Source organism: Cryptomeria japonica, chromosome 5, assembly GCF_030272615.1.
Source record: "Cryptomeria japonica chromosome 5, Sugi_1.0, whole genome shotgun sequence".
NCBI lineage: Eukaryota > Viridiplantae > Streptophyta > Pinopsida > Cupressales > Cupressaceae > Cryptomeria > Cryptomeria japonica.
The window spans coordinates 477794817-477822582 of NC_081409.1; the positions used below are offsets into that span (position 1 = coordinate 477794817).

Sequence of the window (27766 nt, forward strand, 5' to 3'; positions counted from 1 at the left end):
TCTTTTGCTTCCTCAAGCCTTTGTGACACTTTTATACTTGAGTTACAATCCTCTTCATATTTATGTAGCTACAACTTTTTATTCAAATTCCTTTTCTTGAGCTTTTTTATCTTGCTTAAGGCACAAATCAATTCTTCAAGATCCACTTCCCCATCCATTTTGATAATTCCTTCCTCTTTAGAATCCATCTTCTATTTTCCTTTTTCTTCATTTTCCAAAGGTTTCACTCTTTTCTTATATTGCCATGAAGAGAATTTATTCTTTATCACTATCAAAGTTACCTTCATCGCTCTCCTCGAATGAGCTACAATCTTCTTTGGAGTAGAGGCTTTTCTTGTACTTACGAAATTTCTTTTCATGTTTAGTTTGTGAAACTTTTTGTATTGATGATGTCTATTTCTTTTCTTTATGCTATGATCTTCAATGTCACTATTTTCACTTTTTTTATCTTCAACAAAACAATCTATTTTACCACAATCAAAACTTTTGAAAGGTAACTTCACTTTGTACTTACTAGATCATTTCTTGAAGTTCTCTTGAAGCAAGCTTCCTTTCTATCAAAATCGTCAATGGAACTATCACTTGATTCAGGCTCTTTATTCTTCGAAAACTTCTTTGAAGCTTTAAGGGTTGCTTCTCATTTTGATGACTTTTTTGTCATCCTCATTTCATATGTGGCAATCCCCTACAACTCATCCATAGTTAATTTATATAGATCCTTCATTTCTTCGATGGCAAAAATCTTGACATTAAATCTCAAAGTAAGAGACTTTAGCACCTATTGCACGATCACAAAATCTTCAAAATTTTAGCCAAGTCCTTGAATAGTGTTGACAATTTCATCCACACAAAGGAGATAAGCTACAATATTTTTAGCTTTCAGTTTTAAACTTTCTAATTGTCTTGTATGGATGTGGAGTTTAGCCTTCTTAGCTTTGTCGTTACCTTTATAAATGTTCTTAAGTTTGTCCCAAATTTATTTTGTCAAATCACAACACATTAATTTGACAAGCTCAAATTCAGATAGAACACACAAAATAACACTCATGACATTTGCATTGTTTTCACTTGTATTCTTCCCAACAAGATCTGTATAACCATTCGCCACTAATTGCCAAATATCAAAGCCAAGAGTCATTAGATAAGTTTGTTCCATCAAACAATAGAACTCTATTTAAAGAAAATCTTTCTTGACTCACCCTATGTCCTTTCAATATATACCTTCAAGTGGTTACACTATTCTTGAAGGAACCTACTTTGATGCCATTGATGAGCACACACACTTATACTAAGCAAAGGGGTGAATATATATAAGATAAACTTCTACTTATTCTAAAGTCCAGTAACCATGAAAAAGCGATCACACAAGATTTAAGTAGAAGCCCTTTCAAGAGAAAACCACAAAAAAATGATTGCTTGAATCTACTATCCAAATCCAATCAGCAATAGATTTCTCTTTACAAATCTTCATGGGCACCAACATTAAAATTACCAATCCCCACCACTAAGAACCAACTTAACAAGAGACCAATCTCTTTTATTAAAAAACACCATCCTCCAAATATAGCTTCTTCAATGAGTGAATCTGCTCCAAAAATCTTATTATCAGTTTAAATATACTCCATAATTCTAATTACAATTTCTTTGAATCTACTCAAAGAATCTGATTACAATCTTCTTCAAATCTGCTCCATAAATCTGAATACACTCTTCTTCATATCTGCTACTAAAATATTTCCTCTGCTCTAAAAATTTGCTAATATATGGGAGGCTGTTGCATTAATTTCTTACTTCTCACATCTCCCTCTCACCTTGTCATACCACAAAAGTTAGCGGGTGATCCATCCAATAGGGATCGGCTCAATTAAAAGCAATCAACTTAAATTTAAGTCCTCCAAGAGGGGCAATTACACAAGCATGATCAGCAAGCCCGAAAGGGCCCTAAAAAATATAATAATTTTATTTTTAAAATATGAGTGCCAAAATCTACGGAGAATGATAAGCAATATAGGCCCCCAAAAAAATAGCATTCAATCATAAAGGTCGATCAAGGTTGTACATAAATTATCTTATGATCAATGATCTTTTTTAGAAAAGCTATATAATGGTAATTATTCGTGTTTTCTCTTTGACGTCAATAACAACTATATAATTTCATTTATATTGAATTCTAACCTAATATAATAAATTGTTTTTGATTAAATGAAAACAAGTTTTGAAGGGGCCCCGAAACCCTTTATAAATCAGATTAAAAGAAAAATAAAGCTTTGAAAGCCCGGCTAGATAGAACAACCGAAAACAAAGACAAGGACTGCCCCAAAAGACAACAGAGCCAATAAAACCAACCCAGACAACCAACTACAAAGGCCCTCATTTGGCCTTGTGGGAACGAAGAGTCATTTCAAAAGAGGGTTGGACGTCTTTGAATGCTTTCCCTTAACAGTAGTCCAACCATCTTCAACTTTAGCTGAAGCAACAGACCAATTCGAAGGGCCCAGCACCAATCTTTCCGGAGTGGAAAAAAGGGTGCCAGAAGAGGGAGCAACAACCGTCGCGGGCACAGAGTCACAACCAACAGAAGTTGTGCCAACACCCTGTGAAGCAATCAGCAAGGTAAGAGGTACCACTGTCACAGACACAGGATCGCCACTAACAAGAGGGACGAAAATTGTATCAACGCACAAAGAAATCGACAAGGTAAGAGGTAGCAATCTATTTTCAGTAGAGGGGACAGCAGCATTCAATAACACAGCAACATGAATCATAGAAGCATCCTTAGTGGCAACCGAAGAATCTTTCATTGTCACTAAAGAGTTTGATCCAACCAAAGTAGAAACCCCAACATCAATAGGAGATTTCCTAACCGTATAATGTTGGTGAGAGGCCCCCGACCACCAAGAAGCCGAAATTTTTTTCTTCTCAATCCCACAATTCCTTGTCGCATGACGAGTTTTGAAACATCTACAACACCAAAAAGGAATACCCTCATAATCCAAGGTCTGGACCCAGCTGCCAAAAGAGGAGTTAATAACACTTTTTGCTGGTAGAACCTTAGAAACATCTAGCTCAACTAGAATGCGAGCAAATGTAGTATGATAAAGCCCATACGATACATTATCCACCATAATGAAGCTCTCAATAGCATCACTAATATCCTCAAAGAGAGAATCAGCCCACAAGTGTAGAGGAAGGTAAGGAAGCCTAACCCAAATCGGAATTTTGTTGAACGTCTCTGAAAAGGGGTTAAAAACAAAGTACCAAGGTTTGGCCAATAGCGGCATATTATCTTTCTCATAGAAAAAACTTTCACACAAGATTTTTCTCGTCATTAGCATCCTCAAATTTAGTAACAAAGAAACCTTAAGCCATAGGGAAAATGTGAACTATACCAGAAATGAGGGGATCCCAGTGCTGGGAAATCCATTTGTGCAGCTCTGGGAGGCTTGGCCAGATACCCTTGAATCTACAAATAGCACTATGCTTCATGAAGACCTTCACGTTGTTCACAATTTCTTGTTCAAACTCCTTATTCGCGTTAACGGAAGCGACATAGGAGACAAGGATAAACCCTCTCCCAACCCCTCTATGTGAAGAAGGAACCCTACCAGAACAATGTTCAACTTCATGGCGAGGGCCCCCTGTGGCCACTGTGGCCACAGACGATGAGGGACCAGTATCCCTGTCCAAACCAGCGAGGCGATCGCCAACAGGGTGCATGCAGGGGAACAGGCGGGAGAACCAAGCGCGGGCTGTTTCAAACTCTCCATCGCGCGAGTAGGCCAAAAAACCTCGTAAAATGATATGTGATTTGATTGTTCCAAGGAAGACATATAAATAATATAATAAGTTGTTATAATATCCATTAATATAATTTGATCAATTGCTTTTATTGTATATCGAATTTACAAGTATTTAGAAACTTGTTAAATTTTGACTTTAATTGAATAACTATTATTTATGAAAAAAATTACATCCACATTTAAAGAGCCCACATCAGGTTCAAAGCTAAATAGATAAGCCAGCAAATATGAAAAATGAGCCATACAATGGTCCATCAAAAGGGTGTTAAAGAGAGGCCAGGGCAGGTCATTTGAAGCTCTCCGGGAGAGTTCATTTTGAGAGGTCCGGTTCACCTAGGCTAGAAGACTAATAGTCATATGCGAGGCTCTTTTAGTGGTCTGAAAGCAGCAAAATAACGTGTTACGAAAAATCTTTATACAACGTTGAAAAGCAAAGATATTAGAGATTGGGAGCTGTTGCAAGCCCTTGTTAAGTATGATAAACCACCTTGGACGTGCTGTATAGTGCTTTGCATCGTATGGAAACGACGAGTATTAAGGCCTCATATGTATCAAGTACTTTTGTCTTAATTGTTCATGTTTTAAAGTGGTTAGTTGTGGGCAGAGTTTTTAAGAAGTTTATATGGCATTAGTTCTTTGTTTTTGAGATTTGTTGTGCTATTAGAGCGTATAGGTTTCTTACAAATGGCATGTCGAAGGGAATTGGTGCTTACTGTTGCTCTTTTGTGTACTTTGTCATAAGCTCAGGCTCCGATTGGAGGTCGATGGTGGTGTTTGTATGATTTTTTAATGTTTGCCTGCTGTAGTGACTGCTGTATGTCTGTTTCTTTTAGTTTTGTAACGTGTGCTTATTCCAGAAATAAGCTTTAGATGTTACATATGTAAGCTTGGATCTCTGATCAGTAGCAGAGTGCCCCTTAAGAGAAACCCTTCCAAAAATCAAATAGATAAAAACATGACATTTAAGACCACTCCTTGATCCACCAGCATCAAGACGAAATAATGATTTGTGAGGACAACCAATGAGACTCCCAAAACATGGCACAAATAATACATCAAATAATTGTTTCCAAATTCACAAAAGTAACGACGACTTAATAAACTACTATGTAATAGATTGTACATCCATCATTGTAAAGGGAAAGGTAGCTTTTTAGGTCACACTATGTGAGATGCTAATCTGTGGAGGAGACCTCCCATGCAAAGCATTGGGAAAGGAGGTTATTTTTTCCGTTTGGCCATTATTGTTTTGAGGTGTACAACCCTTATGCCCCTCCAGAATCAAACAAGTCTTCCATTATACAGTGCATATGCTTTCATGAACGATTTCTATAAAACAAAAGCTAACTCTCATAAGAATGAGCAATTCAGTAAGCATTAAAGTGCTCTATAAGAAGATAGAGAGTTATTACAAAAGCGAATACTAAGATTAGCCCCACTCAAATCGTTCCATCACCTTTCTTCAATGCTATGGTAAATTTTCCCACTCAAATCATTCCATCAACTTTATTCAATGCTATAGTAAATTTAGTTCATAACTAAAGCCAAATTTTACATAGTTCAACAGTGAATTCTCTTCCTAGAATGAAACAGGGCTCATCAGATATTCCTTAGCTAGAAATTTCCTCCAAATCAAGTTTCAAAATATTAGAGTACTTTTAATAGAATTTCATTTTCTGCAATAATTAAATACATATAGGCTAGCCACCTTTAGTTTTTATTTATGTACAATTCTATTAAGCTCTGGAAGGCCTGCACATAAAGAGGCGCACCAGTAGACAAAAATAAATATCAATGCATATAGATAGTGATTTTAATCCATCTAATCAAACTTGCCCTCACTTCATAGCATCCTCATGCAAAGCCAATTTTGAGTTTTCTTAGAAGATTAAAAAGAAATTAGTTTACATGTAAAAGGATCTTCAACACTTAAAGATTACTTACAAATAAACCTTTAACATGAACATGAAAGCACTACGAATCCCTTCAAGATTCTCATTGTGTGAGTGCAAATGTCAAATTTTAAAATACAATATTGCTGCTAGCCATTTGCAGGGTCTCAATCCCCAGATTATACTTTTGTCAGTGAATTGCAATTCATTTCCATATACAACAATATCAGTATCCCATGGATAAGTGAGGATGAGGGAAAAGTATCAGCAACCACCAGATTCAGGCCATCAAAATTCTTTCTGCAGTCTCCAATGTGACATGTACTTTGAAAGTTATCAACACTTTTGAAAGACTACGAAAACCCTTGAATAAAGAAAAGTAGCAAGAATAAGCATCTCTCTTCTAGATTGTACCCACCCAAATTCCCCCTTAATTCTTACAAACTAATAGCCGATCGAGATGCAACCTAATGAAATTGCCTTTAGCATTATCAGAAGCTAAAGATTGGAGACTTTGAACATCTGCAACTCACAATTTACATATATCTTGCTAATACAGATCGGAAATTTTCATTGGTAAGAAAACATGTCACTAATAACATATGCACAACGTTTAATTGCAGCAAATAAAACATCTTAATAACATCTGTAGCAATTTATTGAGTCCTTGTTAATTTCTTGAAACAAGTAGAGATTTTCTGAATACTTTAGCTATCAATTTGAGCTGAAAGGTTGCTCTTACACAATTCCCCAGGGAATTGACAACACTTTATTAAAACCTTGAATTGTTCAGGAATCTAACCCTCTCACGTCCTCTGAATTCAGAATGAATTCTCAACATAGCTTTTACTATGTATCGAAATGAGCCGTAAAAACTACAAATCCGAACATAGAAAATGTTTAGTGCCATGGAATGAAAACAACAAATCCGAACATACAAAATGTTTAGTGCCATTGAAATTTGATTCCATGCAGAAGAACAATAAATCACTAAAAAACCTTTAAATTTCAAAAATAATATGGTAATCCCCCAAAATTCAGGCTTCAATGCACTACATATTACCAAGTAAACATACAAAGTTTCCAACAAAACTTGGGAAAAAGCTGAACTAACATGTCAGCAAAGAATTTAATGGGGCATCACATCCTCTGAGTTCAGAATGAATTCTCAACATAATTTTTACTATGTTTCAAAATGAGCTGTAAAAAATACAAATCCGAAGCATACAAAATGTTTAGTTCCAGTCAAATTTCATTCCATGCAGATGAACAACAAATCACTAAAAACATTAAAAAATCAAAAGTAATATGGTAATTCCCCAGCATTCCACGGGGACGGGTCCCCCCCCTTTTTGGGCACGTCCCCCCGTCAGAAACGTCTCGGGGACGGGGGGACGGGGACGCGATGTCCCCCGCCGTCCCGCCACCGCCACCCAAGCGCCGCTGGGACGCGGAGACGTCCCCGCGTCTCCCAGGGAGACGGGGAGAGGTGGAGACGTCTCCTTGGGAGACGTCTGGGCGTCTCCCAGAGAGACATGGAGACGCCTCCACGTCTCCTTGGGAGACGTTTGGGCGTCTCCCCGTCCTTTGAGAGACGTGCAAATGTCTCTCCAAGGACGGGGAGACGCCCAGACGTCTCCTGTCGCCCCCACGTATATGCAATATTTAATATTAAAAATTTTTTAAAAAGTGACTTTTTAAGTTTTTTGAGGGTTAAGGGGTAACTCTAATTGGACGTGGGCCAAAAGAAAAATAACACCCGATGCCTTAAGAAAATAATAAAAGTATTTTTGGCCTCGTGGGGCGCTGCCCCTCGACCCCGCCCTGTATCGCGACAGGGACGCGCAAGGGGCGCTGCCCCTTGACCCCAACTTGGGGGCGCTGCCCCCAAACCCCCGTTGAAAAATATAGGGGTAAACTGCGCCGATAGAAGTAGGGAAAATCTAACCTCCGAGTTTGATTAGGCTCCATATAACAACACAACTTAGAAATCTTGGTATTTAGATTTAGTATTTCAAATTTCCTAGAGTCTCATTTGAAATATAATTCTTACACTGTAATACTGTCATACATCTTTTCAAAACTAGTTTTTCAAGTACTATATGTATATGTATAACTATATCAGCACCACCACCCCACCACCCCCCCGCCGCCGTCCCCCCGCCGTCCCCAAACTTAGGCCCTTGGTCCCCCCGTCCCGAAAACCCGTACCCCGTCCCCAACGCCCGTGGAACACTGTAATTCCCCCAATAGTCGGGCTTCAATACACTACATATTACAAATTAAACATACAAAGTTTCCAACAAAACTTGGGAGAAAGATGATCTAACATGTCAGCAAAGAATTTGATGAAGTATAGGTTGCTTAAATTGTTTTGTATGACAAAGTCAAGAGATGAATCATTGTAAAAGGTACAACTGTTTGAATACAGGACTGGCTCGCGCCAATTCAACTTAAGGAAATATTATCCTTCATTCCCTCTACAAAACAAAACACCCAGCCTTTGTGCTTAATTATTTTTCAGATTTCAATTTCTCTTTCTATGTTCATTGTCTACAGGCAAAGAGAGCAGCAGTCCAAGGGCATTAAAACTCAAGTAGCTTGTCAAAATTTAGTTCTCTTGCAACAAAAGAGATGTTCCTGAAATAAAAGTCAAGGTACTGTCTCAAACCCTGTCAATAAAGCCCTGGAATCTTTCAGCAGGCTTCAACTAACTTCTCTATTGTTATCGAACACAACTTTTCCCAAAAAAAGCTATCAAACTAATGGATTATAAATCATAACATTTCAAGGTTACATTCAAGTTTCATCCTTGTCTGTATATAATTCTAGTCGGTATTCTTGTAGCATTACTACTGAAATTTGTAGCATTATCTGATAAACATTCCTTCTGGAATTTAGATGTTTATAGCTCTTTAAGCAAATTCATATTCTGTCACTAATTGCACTTTCTTTGGAATAACTGATTTACAGTATGAAAAAATATGATAAAACTTATTAACAATTCACATGTGATTGATTTATTTAATGTTCTCATCATAATTGTTCCTATCATAGTAGCATTACTTTTGAAAATTTTGTGATTAACCCACCACATTTGTCATGTCATGTCCCAAGTTCTTCCAGAGAAAGCAGTTCTAAAATCTTTAGATATATATTCGCCAGAGCTGCTGCCCAAATACATGTATCCACATATCAGATATCATATGCAATATGCCCTGGATATGTTATGGATACATATCCATATACATGCCTGTATTTGGGCCATATCTGACATGTGGAATACAGTACCACATATTCTAGTGTCATATTCAATATAAGGATATGAAAAAACATTCAAAACTGCCCACATATATGATATATATGATGCTATATCAAATGCAATGAGCCCAGATATGCAATGGATACCATGTCCCAACGCATCCATACAACAGCCTGTATTTAAGCCATATTGATCAAGGAGTATCCAGGTCCACACACAATCCTGTCTCACCCGAAAAGAATGGTTGTTCAATTTTGGTTTGTCTTAAATTGTGTGCTTGTGGTTGCTTGTCCTATTTTGTTTGCAGCTGATTGATTTGAAATAACTTGTTGAGTCCACATAAGGCCTAGCTGGGTGAAATTGGTCCTTATTTCCTTTGGCCACTCATCCATTAAAAAATTGACAAAAATAACTAGCACCAATGCTGGAGTGATTGAGCTTGGCAATTTCATACATTGGAGCATTTCCCAATTTTTTGGCTGGGGCATATACGGGCAGGATTCCAGCACTTTCCTTGCAGTTGCATTTGGGATGTGATATTGACTTGAAGTGTGCGTCATCTTTAGCTGTTTGAAAATCTTTGCTGGTGCAACACACCTAAGGTTTTTTTTAATTGGCTGTTAGACATTATCATAATTCCCTGCTGGATGTAGGATAAAGGATGGTCAGTTACCATTTGAAGTCAATGCTGACACAGCATTCTTCTGTCAGCAATCAATTCCCACACTCACAAAATTAAAGCGAGTCATGCCTCACGGTGGCAGACCAGATACTTGATGGGTGAAAAGTCTCTTTAAAGGAAAAGGGAACAAACAGAAATAGAGCGAAGGAGAAACAGGTACGTGAAGATATATATACAGATGACACTATCCAGGCCGAGGTTTCTGAGAATTCTGAATTTACCCTACTATCCTGTTGCAAGGCTGTGTACCTGAAAGAATTGTAACATGAAATTACTGACTTTTATTGTTCCTTGCTACTGTTGTGAATTATTGTGAACTGTTTCTGGCTTGGAGCTGTAAGACCTTAGCTGCCTTTCAGTGGGCACCAAATCTTAACTGCATCACATATCCGATATGTTGGATATGGTACCATGTAGTCTAGTGTATATTCAGTTTAGGGATATTGCCAGATTTTACTAAGTTACCAAACAGGAAATTGGCTATGGGCATGGCTACGAGGCTAAGATATGACAGTATATAGCAGAAATAATTTGGGGGTTGGATACATCCATTAAAAAAAATTACAAAAATCATAAATATGTATATTTGCAGCCTAAAAACAGGAATTAAGTTCAGAATATGGGAATACCATATATCATGCATATGCTAAACAAAACTATTGCAAGAATTAAAAAACATAATACTAATTCAATAACATTTCATCCAACTCAAATGTCGTGATCGATATTCATTGTTCAATACTAAAATAATAAAATCAATAATCTGCATCATATGGGTCTTCATCAAGACCAACATCATCATCACTATCTAAGTCACCAGGTTCGAATTCGAATTCGAAGTTTGACAGCTTTGAAATTCGAATGAAGTTCGACAAGGAAAAAATTCGAAATGTATAAAATTTGAATTGAATTCACCTTATGTAATTTTTTTTAAAATTTAATAAATATATGTAATATATCTTTTTAAATTGCCTAAATAGTTTAACATTGATAAATAGAATTGAAATCCTTACAAAAAGATAACACATTTATAAAATATAAACCATGGGAAACATATGCTTTCACGATTGCAAAGATGTTCTTTTGTCAAAAAAGTACAATAACAGTCAGACTTTAGAACTTTAAAATAACTGATGCGTCCGCGCGACCTAAATGCAACTCGCCACCTCAATGCAACTTGCAACTGCAGAAAAAACGACTGCAAATCGAGCAACTGATGTGTGTTTCTATGTTTGCTGCTGTATTTATTAAAAAAAATCAATGAAACCCTAAAAAACGCAAGGAAAAAAAACCTTTTCTACAAACACGTCATCCCTATTTTTCCATAGGAATTTGATGCGAATTTGACCAAATTTTTGGCGAATTTTATAGATTGTTTTAAGTTCAGCGAATTTCGAACTTCAAGGAAGAAATTCGGCCAAACCTGGTGACTTAGATCACTATCATTGATATAAGATATGTAGATAGATTAGAAAAACCACATGCAGCCATGCCACAACTCCAAGTAGAAGTTTGAAGGTTATGTACATGAATTGTTTATTTTGAGTTCTACTTGAAAAAAATATTCTTGAAAAATTGATTAATAGAAACAGCAGGAATGAAATATACCCACAAACAGCAAGGTTGTCTTCTAGTGGCAATCAACAAATCAGTAATATATTCCAGCAGTATAGTTGGAAGTCATGGCAGAAAATTTCAAGCAGCCAAAAATATGCTTTTGTTTGGTATTCATATTACTTATGAATGTTGGTTTGGGGTTTAGAGCATCTTTTTTATAGTTAAAAAATTAGTTCAAAAGCATTATGTCCACCACCTGGAATTGCCCCGGAATCACTCTGACACAACTGGAATCACCTGAGTACACACAGGCACAATTCCAAACAAATCCAACTGAAAACAAACGTCCCTTATTCAAATCCACAAGTCAATTGTTTTCAATTCTGATACTGAAAAATGTCTTGCACAGAATCATCTAGGTTTTTGGCCAATCTGGTAACTTAAGGATTTTATCATAGAAATTAAACATCCAGTAAACATTTAAAAAACCATAATATTCATGTATAACCACCAGTAAAATAGTCTGTACACAGTCGTACAGTTTGCAGGTGTGTTCAATGGTCTTGCAGTCAGAATTTTTTAAGAGAAAAGATATGTTGGTCATGGTCAACACAGCACTGCAGGGAAGTTGTGGCCCTTCCAGAGCCTGATGCAGTCCTTGCAGGGCCAACATAACACTACAAGTCCGTTTTTTGTTTTTCATTTTAATTTATTTATTAGTTTCAACCTTTCAGGTTTCTAAATTTAGTAAAGCTTTTAATTTTATGAACTGTTATTAATATTTAATATATTTAAATTAGACTTTAACTTTAGATTTTATTTTTTTAGATTTATTCAGCTTCAAACATTTTCAAATCAATTAAAATTCATTTAAATTTTAGTATTTTAAAATTTATTTAACTTATGTATTTTAAATTTTATTAAACTTTTTAATATTTTTACATTTTAAAATTCACAAATATTTTAAAATAAATAAAAGTGCAGCATTATACTATTTGATTTTAATCACAATTTTTTTTTTCCTGAAATCGGTTGATTGTCACACTTTTCTCAAGTTTCTCTTCACCAAACTTGAATATGAACATTGTCACCTACTCTGTGTGTGTGTACATGCATGAATATGCACATATATGTATGCATGTTATATGTTTGTATATAGACATGTAATATTCACTCACATTCACACCAAAAACACAAATATAGTATAACAAAATAATTATCTTTAATGTTATTTTCAATACCTTTAGTCTTTTAGATGTATAAATAACTGAAGATATGAGAACCTTCTGACTCTGTGTGTGTGTGTGCATGCATGAATATACACACATATATGTAGGCATGTTATATGTTTGTATATAGACATGTAATATTCACTCGCATTCACAGTAAAAACACAAATATAGTATAACAAAATAGTTGTCTTTAATGTTATTTTCAATGCCTTTAGGCGTATAAATAACTGAATATGTGTATCTGTATCAATTGGCTGTGAAAATTCACTGTACTTGTATCTGATACCTTATCAATTTCAATGCAACACAGTTGAATTTAACAAGGGTCCAAGGCAATGGAATAATGATTTCCCATGGGAAATTATACGGTTGAATTTAAATGATCATGTTAATCATCACTAGTTACACTACATAAGAGTATTACTCCTCGCACAATGCAATGTCACATCAAAACTGTTGTCTTAAGGTGTGAATTTAATTGATGCACCATTTTATCAATGAATTGGAAGTGAACGAGGATATTTGAGAGAAAGCGGGCACTGAGGTTTGGTGGGGCAATATTTTCTACAATTCTATGAAGATGGGAGGTGAAAGGAAAAGGATTTAGCTGTTGAGTCATAGCAATCTCAAGCAAAACTCAAAAATTTGGAGAATCATTAAAAAAAGTGAGCTAAATCATTTCCTTGAAAATCTAAATGGTTATGATAGCCCTTTGGCATTTGAGTTTGTCAAGGTGTGGGAGAATCAGAGGGTCGATCTCCATGGAATGGCATTAAAAGTTACTAAAGACTTGATAGTGGAGGCTACAATTTTATCTACAGAGAGAACAAAGATTTTCAAAAACCAAAGAGTTGAGATTAATGGCATCTCTGAGCTCTTAAAGCCGGGAGAGGAATTGAAGAAGCTTTATTCTGATCACACATGAAGCTCACTGAGCCACCTATTGGGAATAAATTGCTATGTGCTTAATGAGGTACATCACCCTAGAGGGAATATTGAAGTCTCTGTAGTCGTACCATTTTGTTCTTTTCAATCATTTTAGAGAAAGGAAATTGGTCTCATTTGCCTTTTATCTTCCGTCTTTACTAGAAAATTTGATTGATGAATGTATGAAGGCTCCCCCATATGATTCCCCTTCACCACGGGGCTTATTATGTTAATAAATAATTATGTGAAATCTAAACAAAAGACCCATGTCCAATCTGTTAAGCTTAAGGGCTTCAAAACTGTAGGACCTATGGAGTCACATGACACCATGGTCAGCCCCTCAAACTCACCCTTCCAACCAGCCAACTCATGGATGGATACCAAGTAAGATTCTGACTCAAAATGACTCCTGTGCCTCAATGGACACTGGTGTGAGATCTCAAGGTTTGGGAAGTAAGGGTGACCACAGTAGAGAAGCAATACGTATCAAAGGGAATAGGAATGAGAACAGCACAATGGAAAGATACTAGAGAAGATAAAGCTACTACTTCAAGAAGGGGAAAGGTATTGTGTTCCCAGTTCTAAAACCTGCTAAACACCAAGATACACAACATGAGAGTGCTTCAAGAAGCATTTGCAACTCAAAACACCCTTATAAAATGTTTTCTTGCGGAAATTATGGAATATAAAAATGCATATACAGGAAAATAATCAAAAGATAGGAGGGCAAGGTAATCCTAAGGCCGACAGGCTTTTATTTCAGAACTAGAACTGCCCTTCTAAAGTCGTTAGACTAGAGGCTAAGCACCTGGAAGGAGAAGAAAATTAGACTCCATGGAAGACAATAGCAGCAGGGAGAGAGATAAACACAATCAGATTATACATCCTATAGAAGAAGATGATGAAAATAAATGGAAAACTAAAGAGAGTTTTGAAGTTCACTAAATGCACTATCAATGATGGTGGGGCTGAAAATATTGAGTAAATGACTGACAAAGATGTATGGGAAACCTTATTCACCTCTACAAGTTGAAAAAAATGATAAGGCCAAAACCAGTATTAGGAAAAAGGGAAGCAAGCTGAAAAAGGCGAGAACTGAAGAGAAGGATCTGCGAGATTTCATCAAATAAATCTATAATGAAAAGCTGGAGGCTAGAGAAGCCTTAAGGAAGTCATAATGGGTCCATATGTCTGTGGGGTTTTCTTTGTTCTGTCGGTTATCTTTACATTAACTTTGGTTTAGTATGCATTGTTTTTCTTATGGTCAACTGCTCTTTTGCTAATGTTTTGTTGTAACTAAGTTTTAGAATTCCAGTAAAACCTATTTTCCCTTAAATCAAAAACATCGATTTTCCTCCTCTATTTTTATGAAATATTACATCATTTTTTTATCTTCCAAGTTCTTCCCATTTTAAAAGCTCAGTAATTGAATTACATTTACAATAATGCAATGTCACTATTGTAAAATTAAATGCTATTATGGTTGCTATCAGCACTCTAGGTTTGGCTTTTATATTTCTTTGTGTAATGCTCTCCAAACACCAAGAAGCATTTGAAATAGCATCTTGTGAGGTGATAATTAGTAGTTGTAAGAAGGTAGGTAAGGGCAAAACTATTGAAGCCACATGTCACAATATTAATTTGAGTCTACTATTGGTAGGGCACTTCCATGCACCTTGAGGAGGCCATGGCTTGATCCCACTGCACCAAACACATAGTTAGTTCAGTTTAAACTTAAAATGGCATAACATTTCCAGAAAGGTACCATATTGAACTTCTATCTAGATAAAACAAACATATTTATAGATGCTAGGACACTAATTTTTCCAAAAGGAAAAATTGAGCAGAAATTTCACAAGATGGTGCAGAATTAAGAAAGATTGAAGCAAACCACCTTTGGAAATTGACAAGCTAAAATCATTTTAAACAATAAAAGTGAACTCAAGCTCCGCTGCTTTGTATGTATTGTTTTGTTCAATAGTAAATTCAGCTTCTTGTATTTTAATCTGATCAGCATAAGGAAGTTTGTATTATGAAAAAAGAAATTACGCAAAGGCTGAGAATGGAAAACTCCTAAAAGTAAACAAGCAACTTTTGACTTAGAAGCTATATAGATATTATAGTATCAGTTATGTTGTCTTCAATACAGAAAACTGAAAAATAATAATATATATTATTCATATATTAATTTATTTTATTTTTATTTAGTAAAAATTGGGTTTTGAAAGGGCCCAAACTCTTACAAGAAAGCAAGAAAAGCTAGGAGCACTAGCATCATGAAACCATATAGTTAATTAATAAGATTAACCATATTATACTATATATTATTTCTGTCACTGTCCCCCGTCATCCCTAAATTTTGGGAAACAAAAAAAAAATTGACATCACTAAAACCTGCCCCCGCATTCCAAAACTCTTTCTATTTCTAAAGACTTCAAAAAAAGGTCCCAAATATGTGCTACCCAAGTTTGTTTGGAAACCAAACTCTAAATGGAGTAAAAACAAGCACTTTTTCTTCCTGTACCAATGTTTCTGAGGACCCCTGAAGCTTGGTAGATGCTCACATACTCTGTCTCTGGAACTTAGTGAACTTGGTGGAACAAGATAAATAAAGAGGATAGTTACTATTACTACTGAATGATGAGCTTCTATCTTGGCAAACACAATTGCATCTTGCCTTTGGTTTCACTTCCTTGAACAAGGCGAATGTATGGCTAAGAAAAGTACACACATGTCAACTAAGCTATGTTTATCACAGCTCATGCTGAACATAAATAAGCATCATCATTATCCTTTAAAATGTAGTACTACGGAAGGAGAAGAAATGTATATTGAACCTCACATTAAGTCCCGGAGCATCACACCCTCATCCATGGCTTGTTGCCTATTCCAAACATTCATAATGCAATAACATCAATTGTGAACCCAAAATATGGGATAAAACACAAATAAAATGCTCTATAGCTAGACTTGATTAGGGTGAACATGTAACCTGTGTAATTGGTCTTCTTGTTCCCTTCTTCACCAATAACCTTCTGCTTCTTGGAAGTTCATGTCTAAAGCTTAAACTTGCCAAACTATGAGGTGGGTAATTGGGTGGGAGAAAAAGCTGACTACCTGAGCTGAAGGTCGACCTCATTTTCGAACTCTTGGAGAGCTCATCAACCTGGGGGATTCTCTAGATTCTGTAGAGCTAATCCTCCCAAACAATGTCATCTGATATGACTCAAGAAGAAGAAATGTGAAAGCCTAAAATATCACACAAGATTGAATGCAAATACAAAACCTTAACAGTGAAACAGACCAAACTAGTTATTGCCTCAATAATCCAATCTAGTTGTAATGAAATAACTAAAAATAAAATGTGCTAAAACAAGAAAGTTACTTTACTTAAAGCAAAACAACTTATCTGCTTATATTTTTGTCTTTTATGTTTACAAAAAGAGATAACACTTACCATAAAAAATGTTATAATAAATGCAAAAGATAACCAAGCACATTCAATACACTCTTATGCAACACAAAAATATAATTTGAAAAAAAAAACTGAAAATGAAGAAAATAGTAAAGAGCAATTTTGTCAAATTGTCTAACAAGAATTTGACGAATGTGGAATTAAAACATGGAAAGTCTCCACTTGCAAGATACTTCAAACAGCAATAAAAAGGATTGCAACAGTGCTAAAGATGACTGAAAACAGCATTAAAATGGCAACAACAACAAAAAGGCAAAAATTAGAAACATGACATACAAAAGAACGATTGAAAACTCACTTTGACATTTGCATTGGGTTCAAGCTCAATTGTTAACAGGATAATATATGTTAAAGAACCTTAAGTCCTCATAACTCCAGGATATAACAACATCATATTAATAATTAAGTTGAATGACTTGTGCCTTTAAGTGCTCACACTTAATCCATTCATCCCCAAGCCCCTTTATTAGATTGATCTGAGAGAACAAGAGGCCCACCAAGGGAAGCTCAGACTGTCCTGTAATCTTTGGGCATGTCCGTCGGTTATCTGTCAAAAGAAAAGGTGGATAACTGAGAAAATTTAAACAGCTCCCCAAATAACCAGAAACAACAACAAAGACAACCCTAGTTTGAGATTAGAATTGGTGGTACGACATTTAGGGATAATTCTAAAACAGTAAAACCTGACTGGGAATAAAAAAGAATAAAATAAAAACTTGAAAAGACTCAACAATCCTCAAACACAAAAAAATAAGAGAAAAAGCAAAAAGATAACAAGACAGGAACAACAAACTGAACATAACTTGCAACCTATGTTCCACAGTATTTACGGGATGAGGACAGCAAGATGGCAGGGGGCATATTTCAGGAGTAGCATGTAATGCGTTTCAGGAACAGCAGTCCAAGGGCCATTTTTCGGGGACAGCAGGGGGTAATGGACAACAGGATGATAGCAGCAATATAACATGACATTGTTAAAATGATGTTGGATGATGTCTGCAAAAGCCTGCATACCAACCACATTCCAAAAAAGAGATCGTTTGTCTCACACAATACCAAACTTTACCAGACCATGGCAATGCACCTTTAACCTCTTTTGCAACTGACAATAATAACTGACTCTAATAGCATGTTTAAAAAATTTGCAAATGACTCTAATAACAAACATGGCTAAGAAGAGGAACCTTCTAGGCTGGGAATCTTCAATTGACAAATTCTCAGATTTTACCATTGATAATGGTCTAGATATAAAGGATCAAAGCTTGAGATTGAGCATGTAATGTCCCCTACTAAGGGAGTGCCAATTCCCAACGATTAACATACATCACTATGCATTTAAATCAGTTTAAATTAAGAAATAACTAATGGTTCATAATACATTTGACAGTTAACATACTTAAGCCCCAATTCCTTACTTCTCTCCTAATCATCAACCCTAAGGAGAATGGGGAATTACTTGTCATAGGGCGCTTGGAAACCAATCTACAAGTAGGCTATACTCAAGGCTTCAGGACCCCGTCCATATCCCATCTTGGGTATCACCTACCTTGTGAGGAATTATTCCGCCTCTCCCTAACAAAACCAACTTATCCTCGTAAGGAGCAATAGCAAGTAAGGAATGGGCTAGGAGTAAGGGTGTGTGTGTAGCCGAGTTGGTGTGAAGGCAAGTCATGAGGCATACTGTTAGGCTAATGATCCCAGCGCTACGCATCAACTCCAGTTCGACTCCCACCTGGGTACCACAAACCCTTTTAGAAACCTATGGAGTCGTTGTCGGGCATTGTGGGAGCTAGGGCTTGGTGGAAGGATGGACGTGGAGGAGCAATGCAGGGTGTGCGGAGAAAAGTTTGGGCGTCTATTCCTAGTATGCCACCATCCCAAAAAAATACAATCCTTGGTTGGGTGGACGCACAAGGGGGAAGCGTGTTTGGACGGGGCTCTTTGAGGGTCAGCGGCTGGGGCTCCCTTTCTGGATGTGGATGAGACCAATTCCCTCCCCTTTCGATGAAAGTTTGGCTTGTCAATGAGGCCATGAGGTCCTATCCTTTGGCCGCAGATCTTGGTGCCCAAATGAAAGAGCTGCACATTCTAGTCCGGTTGAGGGGCGGAGAGGTGAAAAACATTAAAACGTTGTGCTTCCCCCAACAAAGGCAGTTTCAGTGGTGCTTGTTGGAGGGATTCAAGAGGAGTTGGTGCACAATGTTATAGTTTTCTCTAGGTTAGGATTGATTGGGCATTTCAAAGGTGTTAAGCCGAGTTTAAAAGATCTCCACATGTGGATTTCAGAGCAGTGGAAACCAATTTTGAATGGGTGTGTTAAAATCTATCCATGTGCTCGTGGCTTCTTCATTGCAGTTTTTGAAAATGAGGAGGATAGGAACAAGGTGCTTTGTGACCATCTATGGTGTTGGGAGGGTAAACAAATGTTGATGTTGAAGCCATGGCACCCAGATTTCAATCCCATCTATAAATCTTTTGATCGGATTCCCCTTTGGGTAAGGCTCTCAAATTTTCCTCTTCATTTTTGGTTTGATTCCTGCTTTGAAGTGTTGGGGAACTCTATTGGCAGTTTCTTAATGGTGGATGAGGGTTCGTCAAATCTTATACATTCTACGTATGCACAGATTTTGGTGGAGGTGGATGTTTTTGAGGAGTTACCAGAAGTTATTTCTATAAAATCATCGAAAGGGTGCTCGAAGAAATCAGTTGACTATGAGGGGATCCCTTTTAGATGCAGGAGATGCTTCCAGACAGGACATGTCGCTACACAATGTGCCAAACGGAGAGTGGAGAAGACTACTTCCTAGTGGAAAGAGGTTTTTGCTTTCCATTACTCGATGGGAAAAGAAATTGAGTGTGCTGAGAACTGCTCACTTGCCCCAGGCAGAAAGGATATTGGTTCCAAGGAACCAGCTATGGACCCCTCTTCTTCTGGGATCTCTGATGGGAAGGTCAATCATGATTTGATCAGTGTTAATGCTGGTCATGAAAGGAAGATGATGCATAGAAACTACACCCTGGGATTTGGAGACAGGGGAATGGATGCCAGAAACTCTAAAGGGCAGGGTATGCTTGTTGGGGAGGAGATGGAAGAGGGTTGGTGTGTGGTGAAAGGGAAGAAAGAGGTGGCAACATGATTATTGTCATATGATTCTTCGCTCTAATTCTAAAGATACAGCTACTTAACTTTGTTTTAGCTTGACTTGTTAATGGGTCTTTTTTAACTTAGAGTTGTATGCACAAGGAGGTGGCTCCTCGTTTGTAGCCCCACCTGGTTCGGACCAGGCCAAAACCCTGACATTAATAAAATCTAAATCTTATTATCGACCAGAAAAAAAGGAATGGGCTAGGAGTGTACTAACTTCAAATGGATTATGAATAATTATGTAATTAATTAGAAAAAGCCAACTATTATATAAACTTGAATTACCAATGTAAATCTTGTTATTTCTGTGATAATGTATAAGATAAAAATAATTATAATATCTATATTATAGGCCCTATAGCTGCCTTAACTCTAGTAATATTCAGACAATCATAATTGTAAATAAGTTTTTAATTTATAATCAACATCGTCATTCCAAACTGATACTTTCAACAATGGCTGCAATAATCTGCCAGCTAAGAAATTTGGTCTGACAATTTAGAGATTCGAACTTGCAGGAATTCTCCTTTATAATCTTTCAATGGGTGCAGATTATATATAATGCTTATGATCCCTTTTTGATTGGTGAGTTGCATCTCCTTGTAGGATTGTGACCTTTGGCGTGAGTATGCTCCTTCATTATTAATTTGATAATCACACCCCTTCATCCTAATATTATTTGTATTATTTGTTATTACATACTTGTCTCCTCTTGGGTCATTTGGAGGAATGATTATTGCTAAGCACCCGATCATTATTAATTATACTTGGGTTCCTTCTTCTGCGATCTGTATTTATGCTAGCCAAGGGTCTGACTGATATGATAGCCAATAGGAAGAAATTGTGAAGTCTCACAGACGTGAGACAATTTCTTATATGTATCAGATTGGGTTTATGACAAAGCAGTAACTTCATATTTGAATGGATGATTAAGTTGATGAGTATCTCTCCACTTCATATAATGATAACCTAAAATACTAATTGCATGAAATTTCATGGATCTAAAATATTTTTTATCGCTGACTATTGTTTTGTTTTGAAACTTATTTGTTGTTTGATTCATGAACAACAAACTACATTTTTGCCATATATCATATTGTGAAACATTGAGTCGGCAAGTGGGCAGAGGGAAAAAAAGAGACCAAGAGGGCAGGTGGGTTTCAGACAAAAGCATTCAACAATCGATAATTGTATCACTTTGATGCATATTACTAAAAAAAGATTGGGATGACAAAGAAACACTTTTGTTGTTTTGCTGACTTCAAGAATGCTTTCAACACAATTCCTAGACACAAGTTATGATATAGAATTAATGATCTTGGCATTCCAGAGTAATTTAGAACAGTTGTACATAGGCTTTATAAGGAGGTTTAGGTAAAAATCAGAAATCAGGCAAGTATTTCAGAAAGCTTCAAGAATAGCATTGAGGTTAAACAAGGATGCCCTCTATCCCCTACTCTCTTTGGCCTCTATATCAACAAACATGAGGAATACTTTAATATGAAAGGTGGGGACGGTGCTCCCTTGGGAGAGTATGCTGTCAAACTTCTCTTGTACATTGACAGTCTCATTTTGATTGGTAAATCTGCACAAGGGTTGCAAGCACATTTGGCAGCTTTTGAGTACTTTTGCAAAGAGGTGGGTATGCAATTCAATATTTCAATATTAGCAAGACCAAGATCATGATCTTCTCCAATAAAAGGAAAAAGAATCAGTTTAACTTTTAATTTGAAGGAAGTATGCTAGAGGAAATAACGAAGTATAAATTCTGGGAGATTGACTTCAACAACAAGCCCATCTGGGAAACTTCTAGAAGGAAAAGAACCTTTGGGTGAATGGAGAGCACTTTTTTCCCTTCAAAATAGATGCAGAGAGACAGAGTTAGGGATTGGAAAACTATCCACATTCTATTTGATCTATTAGTAATTCCAGTGGTGATTTATGGGTGCAAAATTCAGGCTATTAGTACTTATAATGCCAAGTAGTCAAAGATAGAGAGAATTCAAAAACGCTTGATTATAAGCAAATTCAAGCTAAAAGCATCGGTTCCCTATGAGATTCTTCTAGCTGAAACAGGTAAATTCCTATTGAAGCCATTGCTACAATGCATCTTTTTATAAGATATTTGAAAAAAGTTGAGCAGATGGAAACAAATCGCTGGCCCAATGTTGTTTTTAAAGATGTCTTGGGTGAAAGAAAGAAGACTTGGATGATGCAAAATTGTAGGTGAATGAACAAGTGGCACATTTATTCAAGTGTTCATCCTAATAATAATGAAGAAATTAAGACTTTTATTATTGAGAAATATCACAAGGCTATGTAGTAAAGGACGGTTGGGATAAAGAAAAAGTATTACCATGAAGTATTTGACCACAGCATGGATTATCAGCAGAAGGTCTTTATAGTGGCCAATATCCCATGGAGATCAAAGATTCTCATTGTGCAGCTGAGGACTTACTTGAGTCATCTTTGATATAAAATGAGGTGGAAAAGACCAAAAAAAGTCTGCAAAGGAAGGGTTTTTTATTAAGCACAGCATAGTCTGTGGAAATGGGAAAACACTTTATTTTAGACTGCAAAACATACAATGACATCAGAATCAACTACAGAAACAGTTTAACAATGACTTCTTTTCAAGATTTATTCCATGAAGATTGGGTGGACAGAATGGTTGAGCTCATTACTAAACTAAATCTCAGAAGGTCGCACTTCACAATGCTAAAACAAAGGGTTCTGCTGTCCCATAATAAACAAAGGGTTCTTCTGTCCCATATGCTATTCTTGGCCTCATGGAGGTTAAAAGTCTTTTATTCTATTCTATTAGATATATATATGCAACTCTGCATACATAGCATACACACATGGAGCTAAGCATCAATGCAGTATCAATGGGTATGATGTACCAGAGATAATCATCAACACTGCATTAGTACCATATTTGTCCAAAATGCTAGGTTTCCTTCTTTACCTCATCGAGTCTCTCTTTGAGCACATCAATTGTTATCTTAAGGGCCTCCTAATAAATAATTGGCATGTTGGTCTCAAGTAAAAGCTCAAAACTTGTGTGCCTGTATGTCAGTGACAATTCGTAGTTTCTGAATTTTATACAATAATAGAATCTCATAACACGCTAGAAATATTCAATCACTATCAATAAAAAGATAAAAAGGCGAACACGCTATGCTTGTGCACCGCATTAAAATCTAGGACCCTTTTGCTATTTTTTTACTTATTTCAGACAAAATGACCAGTGCACCATTTTTTTACTTATTACAGAGCAGCCCTTGCCATGCCCACTTGTACAGATGGGGAACACATGACACAACATGCAACACCTAAAATAATTTTCTTTAAAGACATAATAGTGATTCACAAATTAACGCTAGATCCAAATTTAATAAATATAAAAGTTCCTAAATACTATTGTGTGCCCCTAGTAACACAATCTTCGTGTCACCAACAGCACATCCCCCCGAAGGCTGGGCAAATATCATGTGGGTGTAATGTGTCTCAACCTCACACTCTAGCGGTGATAGGTAAGCCTAACCAGGAAAAATAACATTAAGTCACCTATAAGGCGAATAACTTTAATTTTTAATTCCCAAGGTCATCTATATGAATTGGGTTTTCGATCACCATGATGAGATCAACATTATAAATCAAACAATAAATACACTATGATTAATATTAAATAATGCTATAGACTCACTTCTTAATCTTTTTTCTTTTAAAACAAATATTGTTTTATTATAATTCATTTGTACCAATTTTATAGCTTTAAACATATAGACATAAATGGGATATTGCAAGAATCCCATCATTCACATGCGGATACATAAGCCTAGAATGGGTATAATATAGTCACAGAGCTCACTGATTCCAGGCAAATGACAAAAAACAAGCTAAAGCTCCTCGGAGTTGTCTTCAGAATGTTTCCAAAATGACATTTGCTTTCACTTGCATAAAGATACACAAGGTTGGCAACAGTGAATACGCAACATAGTCTTACTATTTTTGACTTATTTCTGAAGAGCCCTTCTGTATCTATTTGATTTTCTTTTCCTTTCTATCATTTATTTTATTATTAATCGTTTGTATCAATTTTATAGACTTGACCATATAGGCAAATGGAATATTGCAAGAATCCAATCAATAACATGTGGATACATAACCTAGAATGGGTACGAAATGGTCAGATAATTCACTGATTCCAGGCAAATGACAAAAAAAAAAAACCTAAAGCTCCTTGGAGTTCTCTTCATAAAGTTTTTGAAATGACATTTGCTTTCACTTACATAAAGATACACAAGGTTGGCAATGGTGAATTTGCAGTATATACTTGCTATGATATAGATTTTAGCTTGTAGTTTTTGTAATTGATAACTAAACTAGTTAGATATATGAAACATACTAAGGCTACGTACAATATCTCATCTGGTCCAAAAAGGTGTCTACGTGAACAGTTGGCTCCTTATTTTGGATATCATGTTTGTACAGCAAAGTCACTGGAAAAAAAAAGTGTTGCTTTAAAAAATCTATATATAATAAATTATACATAGATTTTGAATATATGACACCATTGATCAATAAAATATAATCCAATTAGAATAACCTTTTTTGAGGCAACCGAACAATAAAAACAAAAGGTTAAGAATGATATACCACCACAAAACTCTTATAAATATCATTGTAACAATGAAACCAGGACAGGAGGTAGAGCAATGTACAGTGATCATGCAAATGAAATTATATAAAAGTACACAAAAATTATCCTGGTTGCTTTATTTTACAGGTTACACAGAAGCTTAGCACTCAATTAAGTGAATCGTCATCCCAACTATATCAATAGAAAGCAAAATTTCCACACACATGATAGAAAGTCGAGTTTACGAAATACTTACATGTTAAAAGAATCAATTTCCATGTGTATATATGCCAAAAATGCTTGCCCAGTATCTGGACATGTGAACACAATAAAATTAGAATTTTAATCTCTTTAAAGAAGATATGTAAAGCCCGCTGTTTCTACAACTATTCAGAAAACAATGAAACATGGAATAGGAAGATAGGAATGTTATTGTTACTATTACACAGCTCTGTGCACCTAAATAAATGGATACTTACGTGTGTTGTGAGCAAAGCACTCTCTCAAGGACATGGCAATGTGCCGTCCACCTTCAGCCCGCATTAAAACCATTAAAAAGGTAGCTATTGTAAAGGCTTTCTAATGCTTGATAATTTTTGAATAAGATAGCATAAACACAAGTGTTCTGTTTGACAATGAAAATCAATGTCCTGAGTCTGATCTGGTGATTTCAAACTGAAATTGCACATATGGTCAGCAACAAAAAATTCTAGGTTTCCTTCCAGCCAATAAGCATCTGGGTCATGTTTCCACCTTACATTCTTTTTCCTCAGACTTGCATGGCATTTACATCCTCTTCTGAAAATTTCCTCTGCACTGTCATGTCTCTCCCCTATAGATGGTATACATTTAATTTGATTTTCAGTCATATCCTTACAAGAGCAAGATAATTGACCAAAAACCTCAGCTAAACTTTTTCTATTGCCTGGCTCATCTCTGCTCCCCAATATGCAAAACTGAGCAACAACTGCAAGTATGTTTACTGTACATGAAGTGACTAGATCATGAGCACTATCTATGCTGGATCTATTTCCTTCTGCATTCCAGCAATTCTTCAAAAACTGTTTCACCAATAAAAGTACTGAATGAATGCACTCCAAGCAACAATGATATACACACTGCACCTGAGACCTGGAAAGGATATCACTCTTATCTGTTTTGTTTATAGACTCTATGTTAACACCTTGTATGTCTCCTAAACCAGTATGGGACTGTGACCCAGCATTTTTAGAGTCATGAAAACAATGGTTGGTTGATGTTGGCTTTGTCAAACTCTCATTTGTTCCGATTTCAGAATAATCACAGAAGGTATCTTTCAGAATTATCCCATTCGCTGGCATATTCAAACTTATTGACTTCTCCAATATTTTCTCTTTCACATCATGCTTTACAACAGCTTCCCTTGGAAAGACTGGCAAACTATCCTCCGGTAAAGCAACACCCTTTGTGAAAGATCCTTGACTTGATAGCCCTTCCATACAAATGTTTCTCGAGGCAGGAACAGAACTACCTGGCATTAGAGGTATTGGAAGTGGTGGAACATTTGGACCTGAAGAGTCACCTGGGAGAACATTTTTGTAATTCGCATCAGACACTGGACAAGCATCAGCAAATGTTTGTGAATTTGCTTTTTCAGCATCGACTGCGGTAACACCATTTGATGTACGCAAAGTTAGATCCTGATTTTCCTCTTTAGAGTGTGACATACCTCCTATGGAAGTACATGAATTGACTTCCAAGCTAGACACAGACAGAAACAACCAAGCACAGTGAAAAAATATCATAAGAAACCTGTTGCAATATAATTATACATCAAAATTATTCATTTAAATACAAAAGTAAAGGGCAGAGATACCTCTGTATGCTATATGCCCAGCTATTCATCATATCCTCCAGTGAAGCTGCTTGTGATAATAGATGGGAAAACTTGTATTTATCTTTACCGTTTTGGATTTTTGTTTTGATATTTCTCAAAAGAACTTCCAAAACCTTTCTTACATCATTTGCAACTTCCTTTCCTGTTTTGTACAAACCTTTATATGCAAGCAGACCCACCGCAACCAGACCTGTCACTAAAGAGGCACATACTCTATCCTTAAGTTCACCACAGTTGTCTCCAGCTGGAGTTTCTCCTAGTGAGCTATTTGTATCAAGAATACAGGAGTTAAATGGCCAACCCTTCCAAGGCCCATCTATTGTTGTACAGGGACCACCTTTCAACATTGAAGTAACCCAGCAAAGTTCAGCAAACTGTGGATAGCATAGTAGTTGGTACCCACATGTTGCGATCGCTAGCTGAAGAGCTGTTCTTCCTTTTCCAGATCCATGGTAAGATGCCTTATGTAGAATATGATTTGACCACTGTTGCTGCCACTCATGTCCATCATTCATAGTAAAATGGTGGGTATCAACATCCAATAGCGAACTGCAATGCTTACCACTACTTGAATGATCTTGACTTCCTTTATAAAAACAATTGACAGTGTCAGCATTATGACAGTTATTTGGTTCATGTACTGAAGCATTCTCCCTTTCAGTGCCTTCCTTTGACAAGCATTCGATTACATTTTCCTGAGGTCTTTCATTCATATTTCCATCACACAATGCAGGAATAGCTTTGCAAATTGGTGTGGAGTAACAATGAGAAATATCATGAATAAACTCAATATATCTTCTGATGGCAAGACGGGTTATGTTCTTGGCAGCTTGATCAATAAACAACTTACAATCAAAGGTAGCAGGTAGCTGAACATAAAAACGTGGTGCATTTTTATTTAATGCTGGTGAAGGTACAATTCCAGGTTTGTTCATGAAGAAGTTCCTGATCTTGAGAGGAAGTGTAAGTGCTGGTAGCTCACAAGTAGCCTGGAATAAACCATAAAAAATTGGAAAAATCTCAAAACCATGGATTTGCAATATCAACCAATTTATCCTTACATTCTAACATATTAATGTTCACTAGCCATACATTTATTGTTTCCTTACAAGCCATTCATAAACATATGAACTACAAAATGCAACTAGAATACAACATCAAAGTACAAAACTTGACCATGTGCACAATGTGTTCAAATATGCAGGTAAACCATAAGCGCAAAAAGTTATTAACCCATTATGAATTGTATCTTAAATAGAAGCATAATCCACAA

General features: G+C 36.3%; 1 protein-coding gene across 5 annotated transcripts in view; it reads right to left on the reverse strand.

Annotated features, from left to right (window-relative positions):
- Positions 1 to 5717: 5717 nt before the first annotated feature.
- Positions 5718 to 27766, reverse strand: part of LOC131049801 (uncharacterized) — a 58773-nt gene continuing 36724 nt past the window's right edge. The window contains exons 5-10 of one of the 5 annotated variants that reach the window (XM_057983890.2): positions 26473 to 27482; positions 25097 to 26357; positions 24874 to 24928; positions 16345 to 16568; positions 16195 to 16236; positions 5718 to 6567 (exon numbers count right to left, since the gene is read on the reverse strand). In XM_057983890.2, coding sequence (XP_057839873.2) covers positions 25181 to 26357; positions 26473 to 27482 — 2187 coding nt within the window. In that variant the 3' untranslated portion in view covers positions 5718 to 6567; positions 16195 to 16236; positions 16345 to 16568; positions 24874 to 24928; positions 25097 to 25180. Of the gene's footprint in view, positions 6568 to 16194; positions 16237 to 16344; positions 16569 to 17125; positions 17375 to 22328; positions 22478 to 24396; positions 24478 to 24873; positions 24929 to 25096; positions 26358 to 26472; positions 27483 to 27766 lie in introns of all 5 variants that reach the window. The other 4 variants (XM_057983882.2, XM_057983906.2, XM_057983898.2 and 1 more) reach the window with 4 other exon arrangements.